General features: G+C 39.6%; 1 protein-coding gene across 1 annotated transcript in view; it reads right to left on the minus strand.

The window, feature by feature from the left end:
- Positions 1-2222: 2222 nt before the first annotated feature.
- The window catches only part of LOC115065366 (ran-binding protein 17-like), a 110149-nt gene continuing 100344 nt past the window's right edge, over positions 2223-12027 (minus strand). The window contains exon 15 of the mRNA XM_029546254.1: positions 2223-2624. Coding sequence (XP_029402114.1) covers positions 2604-2624 — 21 coding nt within the window. The 3' untranslated portion in view covers positions 2223-2603. The remainder of the gene's footprint in view (positions 2625-12027) is intronic.

Consider the following 12027-nt stretch of genomic DNA (forward strand, 5'->3'; position numbering starts at 1 on the left):
GAACATCAAGCTGATGGGAGATCAGCAAAATACCCTTGATTAGGAAGGGCTATGAATCCTGTCAATGTATGTCAAAGACTCCACAGCCAACTACTGTATCTGTAATTCATTTGTTTGTCTTAGCAAATCTGCCCTTTCCCTTCTGCTCTGCCTCTCTCTGTCATGTGTGCACTGAGACAGCATGGGACAAGTGAATGGTAACCTGATTTTAAAGGCTTAAAACAGATTTTCATTTTATTTAGTTGAGCTAAGGTTCTCTCACAAGTGTGTTCATAGTCAGCTACACACAGCAGCGGGTCCGAAGGCACAGATTGCCATGCCTGGTCAAACCAATCTTTAAAGGCTCTAACATTTTAGTTCATTCTTAATTGGGCAGATGTCTCAGTGGCTTCATAGAAGAAATAGAAAATGTCCAAAGTTTACATATGCAGCTATCTACAACAGTTGGGTTACAAAGGTGAACTTGTATGAAAGGCAAAAGTGGAAGACACAATGGGAGAAGTCACTATCAACTTCACACTGTAAGTGCAAACACTCCTGAGCCAGTCTGATATAATCCACACATTTCAGTAAGAGTTCTTCAAGCAGGTTTCCTCAAAGTTCTAATTTTTCAACAACATATTCAATTTACCTACCCCAGGTACACCAGGACATGTGTTGCTGCTGTGCAGCCTCCAAAATGTGCCCAGTGAGTCTGTCACAAGACAGGTCTAATATTCAATAAAACACGCACAACACTCCAGCATAGTAATATGACTCAAATGTCAAACTACTTAAATTACTTTATATATTTACATGATTGGGTTAGACTATGTTTACATCCTCAATACAATCTACATATAGGAATCTAATCATCTTCAAAGAGTTATCTAGTGGGAAATAACTTTCCATTAGAATCTGAACCACAGAACCTTCTCTGTTCAAGGGGAATACCATTTAAAGATTTAAAATATATAGTAAATATTTCCTAGCCCAAACAGACAGGAATGGGGATTCCGACTAATGGCGAGTTGTGAGTAGCCTGTCCATACTCACTTGCTGGGACTGACACAGGACCAAGAAAGCAAACTTGTCAGAAGTCACCTTTCCAGCTTAGAAAAGAGTGCCCTTGCTAAAGACTTGGAGATTTTCAAATAATAACATTCAGCAATTAAGCCAGCAACAAAAGTTGACACAAAGAAACTTAGAAAAGACAGGCCTTACTTTCCAGTGGCTGAGGTCACTTCGGAACCACCTGGAGAACTAGCCAGCACGAGCAAATAAAGCCACGTTTGTGTACCTGTTCTCAAATTGCAAAAGCAAGGGACACTGAAGAGACACCAGCCCTGCCACATGAGTAAAATCACACACTGTTATCATGAGGAAATAAACTGTTTTATGAGACTGAAAACTTACAGTGGTATGTAATTCAGCACTAATGAAAGCAAACGACATTTTGAAGGACTCTTCAGAACAAAAGTAGATTTTTCTCCTTCAATTAAAAATAAAATTAAGCGGGCTGGTGAGATGGCTCAGTGGGTAAGAGCACCCGACTGCTCTTCCGAAGGTCCAGAGTTCAAATCCCAGCAACCACATGGTGGCTCATAACCATCCGTAACAAGATCTGACTCCCGCTTCTAGAGTGTCTGAAGACAGTTACAGTGTACTTACATATAATAAATAAATAAATAAATAAATAAAAATAAAATAAAATAAGCTGGGCGTGGTGGTGCCACACCTTTAATCCCAGCACTCGGGAGGCAGAGGCAGGCGGATTTCTGAGTTCCAGGCCAGCCTGGTCTACAGAGTGAGTCCCAGGACAGCCAGGGATACACAGAGAAACCCTGTCTCAATAAAACAAAAAAACAAAACAAAACAAAAAAGCCTCTGAAAAATTAGTTGTAATTCACCTCTAACGTTTTAAGATGCAAACTCAGGCTTCAACTAGCAGTAACCACTTATAGAGAACAATCCCACGTTTTTCTTTTATGGTATGGAACAGAGAAAATCTGCTTCTTAAACATTTTGATTAAATGAGAGAATCTACAACAAAAATCTCTCTGACCGTGGTATAAATAGCCATAATATTCTGAATCCCTTCTGGCTTCAACCATTTACAAGTAAACATTGAAAGATCTTAAAATCATAACCATACAAGAGCACGCATGCTAGACTGGCTTTAACTTGCTAACACTTCAAGCTCATTAACTATAAAGACAAGGATCAGCACTAAAATCCTACATATGAATACCTGCTGTCTTTAATCCCTCTTTTTTACATTTGTAGAATTAAGAGGCTGAAATGATCACATTATGCAACAAAAAGTTTTAACTGACAATAAATCCTGAGTAGCTAAGGCTGACTTCAGAATGAGTGGGGAGGGGCGGAGTGGGGTGAGGGGTACTAGTGAGCTGTGTCTATCTTCCTGGATAGCACTAAAGGCTATGGCTGACTAAAGCGAGCCCATGCCTGAGTGTGACTTACCTGACAAAGAAACTGGCTTAATACATAGACTGCCTTCCCTCACCTGGACCCTTAGCCTGGCATCCCTGGTTCAGGTGATGATGGATCAGATCGTTCTCAAGGAGGAAGAACCCCAGGTGGATAGGTTTGCCACAACCCCTTCACAGGAAGATGCCAGTCTTCTGTGCAAGACAAAAAGAACAGAGAAAGGTACAGTGGCAGTGGACAAAGTCTCTTCTTTTAGGAGAGGAAAAGTCAGATAGCAAATTCCCCATTAGCTACAAGCTCTCTTGTGTACACAGGCTAAGAAAAGTTGCTGCAAATGTTGGGAGTCACAAAGGTACTGAATCAAAATCAGTGTTTGACTGGGAGCAGAGCAATCAGGATGCTAATTATAACGCTGCAGTCAACTCCTCCAAAGGCAGTCATCAAGATATCATTTGCATGGACAAAATAGTTACTTTTAAAACTGTTTTTTAAATGTTCAAGTCTAGATTTGGATATTCACAGTCTCGCCTAGGTCCAAATAATTAAATTGCCTTTGCATTTTACAGTTCCTCTAGTGGTAATTTTGAAGCATATACGCTTCTAGCTACTCTCTGTGGATACAGATTATAGTCTAAGATTTCTAAAAAAATAAGCTATCTCCAAAATTGATGACTATTTTCTAAACATTAGACTTTATATTTTTAAATGGTACTATTTTGCAGAAGCAGTAAGCTCCAAGGTTTTAAAATGGCTCATTTTGTCCTTTCTTAACACTATATTTAGCACATTTAACAAATTATTAAGCTTTTTGCCCTTTGTACAAATAAATATGGTTGTGCAAGTCTGGGAATGTCAATGCTCTGTGCTTATGGGTATCACTTAATTTGGGTGTATCCGTTTTCATTCAGAAATCAAGAAACAAAAACTTTCACATCCTCTGAGTGAAAACATATGGTGAGAAGACATGGCAAGCTGATAAGCGACACTTCCGGTAAGGACCGACTCTAAGAGCACAGAAGCTACTATATCAATTCCACAGGTGACTAATTAATAGAAGACCAAAACGCCGGGCAGTGGTGGTGCACGCCTTTAATCCCAGCACTTGGGAGGCAGAGGCCAGCCTGGTCTACAGAGTGAGTTCCAGGATAGCGAGGGCTACACAGAGAAACCCTGTCTCGAAAAACAAACAAACAAACAAACAAAGAAGACCAACCCATCCCAAGTTAATACTCCCAGAGCTTAGCTCTCACATCCCATTCTACATAATGAGTAGGAACCACTAGGCCTGCCTGCCTACTTTCCTCAACCCCGTTCAAGGGGCAAACAGAGAAGGTGATCTCTGTAATCAAAACAGCTGCACACAAGACGCCAAAGTGTACAGCGCCATTTCTGTGACGGAAGCCCTGACAGCAAGAAGCAAGATCATTGACAGCAGCATGGTGCTACAGGGATTAGCTCAAAGATCTCACAGATGCCCTTGGACACACACAAAGCAAGTTGTGAAACAAAAACTTAAAAAGCTGAGCTGAAACACTGCAGAGCACACCTGATGATGTCATGCTGTTGCTACAAAAGGTAAGCAGCTAGCTCTACTTGTATTTCAGGAGCAGTAAAAGGGTCTAAGAAGTCTGTGACAAAATTGGGCCGATCAAGATGAAGTGAAAAGACAAAAGAGAATTCTTTGTTGGCTCCTTAAGAATCCCAACCTCTGCAGAACTAACAAAATGAAAAAGAAAATGTATGTTTCAAAGCAGTGCTCCACCTTAATTCATGTGATAAGCTCATTTCAAAACTGAACTCATTCTAGTTTTGTTGTATGCTCTCAAGAAAATAAAAGAAACATTTGACTCATTTGAATTTATGAATGATGTCTTGTCTTAGGAGTTCAATACTTACTGCTGAAAATTAAAGACTGAACATCAAATGGCCTGAATATTTTTGTAAGCCAGGTGTGATTTTTCACAGTCATATACTAGAGCAGTTATAAAGATCAAGCCAAATCACTATCAGCAAATCTCACTATCTCATACGCGTCTGATAATCTAAAGCTACTGAGTTCTCAAGAGACCGCAGAGGCACTGCTAATGAACACATGGGCTCTATGTACAGGATCAACCTCCATTCAGTTAAATGAAGTGAAATGGGGAACTTTACTTGGAAATCTTGGATAAAGTTCAGAAAAGCTTTCTTTTTTTTTTCTTTTTTTTTCACAGTAAACCTCAATTTTTACTTTTATTTCAGTATCTTTTACATAAAGTCACTGAAAATGTATGAGTTGGATAACAGATTTTTGAACTGAAATAGATACTAGAGATCTTTTTTCCATGGTCTCTTGTATTTAACAGATGGCAGATATCTAGCTATTAGTGATGGTACAAGCACCAAAGCTTATCAAGAACAAAGGTGATGTAGGAGTTCAATATACCCATGAATCCAGACTCACCCTGACTACTTCCTCAACCACAATGCAGGAACACTCCTCCTATAGACTTCCTAATATTAGTCTAGAGTCTCACACATGCTGGGCAACTGCTCCCCCAATAACTGAAACATGCTTGGTTCTTCCCTATTTCTTTTCAGATATCTACATTGGAAGCTTTTAGCAGTATAATCTTTCATCTCAGTTGAACAGGGCTGCACATTGTTATCCACATCGCGCAGAATATTAAGATACTTTGACTGTCTATAATATTCTAAATCTCTTTTCCAGATTTTTATATGATTTTCTCATCTTTTATACATTATAAATAATATAGTCTCAGTTGCATCTCAAATTCTTCAAATCTATTATTTTAAAAAATAACTACTCATTACTCCATCTTTGTCACTTTACTAAACTCAGATATGATTCCAGTCTTCATCTCACCAGTTGTGTAGATCAGAGTAAATTTATCAAGGGTGGTTTAACCAGCCCTTGAATTTCTCAATGTGAGATCCAGAGAAAAGGTGAGTTTCTGTCTTACAGTAAAATCAGAGCTATACCTATAGTCTGACCTATATGACTGCCCAAAAATAATCTGAAAAGGGACAATAATAGACATACTGAAGTGGGTAGGAGAAAGGCCCCGAGTCATCCGCCCTGCATAAAGAACTACAGCCAGCTAAGAACCCCTGTCTTCCTTAGGGACAAGCACACAAACTGGCTGGCTGTCCCCTAGCAAACGGTCAGCGCTGGAAGCAAACATGTAAGAGACATTCTATAGACTAAGCAGATAGTATTTATGCATTTATGACTGTGTATGTATATAAATATATAGATGTAGTAACAATTATTGGGGGAAAAGAAGCCATAAATAGGGAAGAGAGCAAGGAGGGGTATATGGAAGGACTTGGAGGGAGCAAAGAGAAGTAAGGACTGGCTTAATTGTATTCTAATCTGAACAAAGTAGGCATGTGGCTTAAATAATTATCAAATTGGCTCACTTCCCTTTAGTCTACTAAGTTTTTATATTTGACAACCCAAGCAGACACACTTAAATGTCACAAGACTTAAGAAGAAAGCAATTTTAAAACTTCCCATGGGCTGGTGAGATGGCTCAGTGGGTAAGAGCACCCGACTGCTCTTCCGAAGGTCCAGAGTTCAAATCCCAGCAACCACATGGTGGCTCATAACCATCTGTAACAAGACCTGACGCCCTCTTCTGGAGTGTCTGAAGACAGCTACAGTGTACGTACATATAATAAATAAATAAATCTTTAAAAAAAAAAAAAAAAAAAAAAAGAAGCCAGAGCAGACTCCTCGGTGGGCAGGGCACAGAGAAGCAAAAGCATGGGACCAGAGAGGAATGTGGAGCTTCAGCCTATCAGATGCCTCATCAGGTCTGATTTAAAGGCATAGACAATCATGTAGGTAATGAAACATCAGTGAGAAATGCTAAACCAGGGGTGAGTCACAGAGGAACCAATCAGTTAAAAAAAAAAAAAAAAAAAAACAAAACTTCCCATATGCTTTCCTTTTCTCATTTACTGTTACCTGTAGCTTTTAAGTTTTGTGAAACTAAAATCTTAATGCAAACATGTCTTTCTAGATTTCCCTTAAGTCTGAGGTTGCCATTGAAGTCTATGATGCCTGTTAAACATGCTATTTTCCTCCCATTTCACGGGCTCATCATCTAAGAAACAGTCTGCCCGCTATGGTTCGAAAAGTTTTGAAAAGCTTTAACCTGTTACTGAACATTCAATGAATGCAACTAATGTTAATAAATATATTAATATTAAACTGTCTACGCTAAATAATATGTAGATCAAATCAGCAGCACTAAAAATTGCAAAATAAGTAAAATTTAGCTAGATGAGAGCCTACACATTACCTCTTACAAACAAGGCTGAACACAGGTTGTTATTATAAATTCATTTACAATTCAGTCAAAATTTAAAAACGTATTCCTTTTTTCATAATCCTTTCTTTTCCATGTGATCTTAGGAAAGAGGAGGTTGCAACACCTAGCGGGAGGACGTTAGGACCTTAACACAAGGACCAGCCTGTGTTTAGATCATGTCTCTGCTATTTGGGGGGCAAGTGAAATAACCTCTTAGTGCCTGTTTTTTTTTCTTTTTTTTTCTTGATGAAAAATAAGCATAATATTAAGTCCATTGTGGTGCTGTTGTAAGGGCTGGAATCAGACAGCACATGCAGCACAGAGAAGGTCAAGCTCAGTAAACAGCAGCAACACCATTCTTCCTGACCTAATTCTTCCAAAGAACTTAATCTCCCCAAGGAACTATATAAGTTATAGAATTTGGTGACAATTAAAACATAAAATGTCCTATTTCATTTTACAAATATTTATCAACTATTTGATACCAGAAATAGCATGGTCATCAGGACAGGCACATTTTTTTCCCTTAAGAGGTGGGGACATCCACATGGAGAGGTGGTGGGGTGGGGAGGAAGTGTGGGATGTGGAGCAAACAGAAGGTAGATGGGAGGACAGGGAATGGAATATGGAGTGTAAAAAAATAAATTGAAAATAAAATAAAAATTTAAAAATGAAGCCCATATTTTTGTGAGAAAGGCACTATATCAATTACAGTTATGATTAATCACAAATGTACACCCAGGAATGTTCATTAAAGTGGCATGCCATCACATGGATGAAGACTTTAAACTAGGGAAGGCAGGCTGCCTGGAGAACACAGAATTGGAATTCGGGAGACAAAGAGGAGAGTGAAACAGGTAGAAGAACACATGCAAAGGCTCTGACAAAACATTTATAGAATTTAAATTGTTTTAAATTTGAATTTCTTGAAAACTGTGGTAGGCTAAGTAGACAGGGGACGGAGACCAGCAGACTCTTCAGACTGTGGAAAAGATTTTACTCTATCAGGAAAAGCAACGGAAAGTTACTGGTTTTCACCTTACAGCAGTCACGGCTTTTAAACTTTTGTGAATGCGATAATGGATGCATAAAACCAACAGGAAACAACTCAACCTACAAGGTCATGGAGAGAAGGTTGAACTGGGAACATGACTCACAGAAGTTAAAGAATGAAACACTGAAAAGAAAGTATAAAGACATCTTATTAATGGAATGGGTTATTAATATAAGCAACTACTGCCATTTACACTTAAACAGTAATCATAGAATAAAAATAAACATTTTGCAGGATGTGTTATGAGATCTTTTAAAGCCTCCTAAATGCCAAGTAGATGATAAATTTAAATTTCAAGTTCAGAAGGCATAGCTAAGCCAATGTATGTTTAGAAATCAAGACAGAGCATGATAATCACAGACACTATGAAGCTGTTTAAGGAAAAGACCTACACCTAAGAAATTCAAACATTAAAGACCAGACTGAGAAAATTAGCACAAAAGAAGCAGAAGAGGAATTAAGGAGGGAGATTAGGAAAACCAAAACCACAGTGTTAGAGAAGCCAAGCTCAAGAATAGTTTCAAGGCAGAGGTCAACTGTGCTCCTGTGGTCAGGCCAGAAGGCAGTCCCCAGCACTATAGTGCTACCATCCCGGCTACCTCAGCACACACAGGAAGGGCATGTGCTTCCTCTATGCAGGAGACTGGCACAAATTTCCCTGCAAAGGCCAAACGAGAATTCTATTATACTTGCAAGCCAAAGACTCAATTCTGTAAAAAGCACCTACAGATAATATGTTGAAGAATGAGGGTGGTTGCGTTTAGACAGAGATTAGTGATTGCTATTTCAGGATAATCAAGAACAGTCCAATTGTTCCAACCCCACAGAGCCTTAAATGCGCTTTTAAAATGTATTTGCCCCCCATCATGGTACTATCTGCAGACTTCCTTTCTGATTTGTTTCATTATTAAATTCCTTCACAAAACAAACAAAAAACAAAAACAAACAAACAAACAAAAAAACCTAGAGATGTAGGCTACACAAATGCTCATTTTAAACCCCAGTCTCCAAGGTGGGATACAGATATCAGTACCTCCAATAAACATTTATTTTCCAAAAAATGCATTGCTCTTATATTCATGAGTAAGGACCTCAGAAGTTAAACCTATGAATCACAGTTGAGAGACAATGATAAAGAGGTGGTACACCAGCTGGATTTGGCAAGGACACAGGAGCCCCGCCTGACCAGTGGCTCGGGTTCTTTCTGGTCAGACTCTGTTCTATCTTGGTTTCAAACAGAGTGGACAGAGGAGGTACCACTTCTAGGCACTGTGACATGCCCAGAATCTTAGGATTCCAAAATCCCAAAGTCCCAGGAGCTTGGTCCCACCAGGATCTCAGTGTCTCCGAGGAAGCTTGGCTGCCAAGAGCTCTGACACACCCAGAATCTCAGGTTCACAGAGTCACAGAGAAAACTGAACTCTGAGGAGTTCTGAATCAACCGGGATTGTAGGAAGCACAGGCTCCAATCAGATATATTGAGGGCAGCAAGCACTTAAGATAATCTGATGGCAGGAGGCAAGCATAAGAACAGAAGCAACAGAAACCAAGGTTACTTGGCATCATCAGAACCAAACTCTCCCACAATAGCGAGTCCTGGATACACCATCACACCAGAAAAGAAAGATATGATCTAAAGTCACTTCTCATGATGACAATGGAGGACTATGAGGAAATAAATAACTCCCTTAAAGAAATACAGGGGAACATATCTAATGAAGTGAAAGAATGGAACAAAACCATCCAGGATCTAAAAATGGAAGTAGAAACAATAAAGAAATCACAAAGGGAGATCTACTCTGGAAATAGAAAACATAGGAAAGAAGTCAGGAGCCGATGATGCAAGCATAGCCAACAGAATACAAGAGACAGAAGAGAGAATCTCAGGTGCAGACGATACCATAGAAAATATTGACACAACAATCAAAGAAAATGTGAAATGCAAAAAAATCTTAACCCAAAACATCCAGATAATCCTGGACACAATGAAAAGACTAACCCTAAGGATAGCAGGTATAGACAAGAAGGAAGATTTCCAACTTAAAGGGCCAGTAAATATCTTCAACAAAATTATAGAAGAAAACTTCCCCAACCTAAAGAAAGAGATGCCCATGAAAATAGAAGAAGCCTACAGAACTCCAAATAGTTTGGACCAGAAAAGAAATTCTCCCATCGCATAATAATCAAAACATGAAATGCACAAAACAAAGAAAGAATATTAAAAGCAGCAAGGAAAAAAAGGTCAAGTAACATATAAAGGCAGACCTATTAGAATTACACCTGATTTCTCCTCAGAGACTATGAAAACCAGAAGATCCCGGGCAGATGTCATACAGACCCTAAGAGAACACAAATGCCAGCCCAGGCTTCTATACCCAGCAGAACTCTCAATTACCATTGATTGTGGGGCACTGGGCTATATGCAGACAGCCTGGTTTCTAGTCGAGACTAGATCTTGAACCCAGGGAAAACCCAATGGGTGGTAATTCCCACCTACATTGGGACTGCAGACATTTGACCATGTCTCCTGGAACCCTGGCTCCAGTTGAAGTTACCGTCTCCACAGCCCCCATAAGAGAAGCATGGCGAGTAGTCACGTAGATAACGTATTTGACCATGTCTCCTGGAGCCCTGGCTCCAGTCGAAGTTACTGCCCCCACAGCCCCCACAAGAGAAACTGGTGAGTAGTCATGTAGACAATGTCCCAAGCTTCTGACCTTCAGGCTTGAGGCCTCCCAGTTACCTAGCAACACTAAGATAACATCCCACCATAAGGGGGGCTGCTTGGCCCCACCTCGTTCTTACTCTCTCCTCATTCTCTTCTCGTTCTCTCCTCTCCTCTCTCCTCTCACTCTCTAACTCTCTCTCCCTCTTACTCTATCTTTCTTACTCTCTAGCCTTTCTTCTCTCTCTCCTTTTCCCTCCTTCTCTCCTCTTGGCCATGGCCCGTCTCTCTCTTTCTACTTTCTCTCTTTCCCCCTGCCTTTCTACAATAACGCTCTAAAACCATAGACTGTCTCTGCTCATCAAGGCCCACTGTGCCTTGATTGTTCAGACTATCCTCTAATGAGCCTTTTCTAATCTCCCAATGGAAGGCCTTCCTGTGTTCCAGTCAAGGCCTGGACTAAGGACTCTCTCCTGTGTGGGAACCTCTCTCCCTCTGCCCTCTCTCCAGTATCCCTGAGGCAGAGGGTGTTGTCCCAGGGGCAAGAAAGTAATCTTTCAACAAACCTAAAGAAGATAGCCACATGAACAGAATCCCAACTCTTAACAACAAAAATAATGGGAAGCAACAACAACTTTTCCTTAATATCTCTTAATGTCAATAGACTCAATTACCCAATAAAAAGACATAGACCAACAGACTGCCTATGTAAACAGGACCCAACTTTTTGCTGCATACAGGAAACCCACCTCAGGAACAAAGACAGACAGTACCTTAGAGTAAAAGGTCAGAATACAATATTCCAAGCAAATGGTCCCAAGAAACAAGCTGGAGTAGCCATTCTAATATTGAATAAAATCGACTTTTAACCCAAAATTATCAAACAAGATAAAATTTGTCAAGATAAACTGTCAATTCTGAACATCTATGTTCCAAATGCCAGAGCATCCACATTGATTAAAGAAACTTTGCTAAAACTGAAAGCACACATTACACCTCACCAATAATAGTGGGAGACTTCAACACCCCACTCTCATCAATGGACAGATCCTGGAAACAGAAACAGAGACTCAGTGAAACTAACAGAAGTTATGAAACAAATGGATTTAACAGATATCCATAGAACATTTCATCCTGAAAAAAAAAAAAAAAAAAAGGATATATCTTCCTCTCAGCACCTCATGGTACCTTCTCCAAAATTGACCATATAATTGGTCACCAAAAAGGCTTCAGCAAATACAAAAATATTGAAATTATCCCATGCACCCCATCAGATCACCACGGACTAAGTAAGGCTGATCGTCAATAACAACATAAATAATAGAAAACCCACAAACACGTGGAAGCTGAACAACACTTTATTCAATGACAACTCAGGAAAGGAAGAAATAAAGAAAGAAATTAAAGACTTTTTAGAGTTTAATGAAAATGAAGCCACAACATACCCAAACTTATGGGACACAATGAAAGCAGTCCTAAGAGGAAAATTCATAGCTTTGAGTGCCTCCAAAAAGAAACAAGAGAGAGCATACACTAGCAGCTTGACAGCACACCTAAAA

Source organism: Mus pahari, chromosome 14 (genome assembly GCF_900095145.1).
Source record: "Mus pahari chromosome 14, PAHARI_EIJ_v1.1, whole genome shotgun sequence".
NCBI lineage: Eukaryota > Metazoa > Chordata > Mammalia > Rodentia > Muridae > Mus > Mus pahari.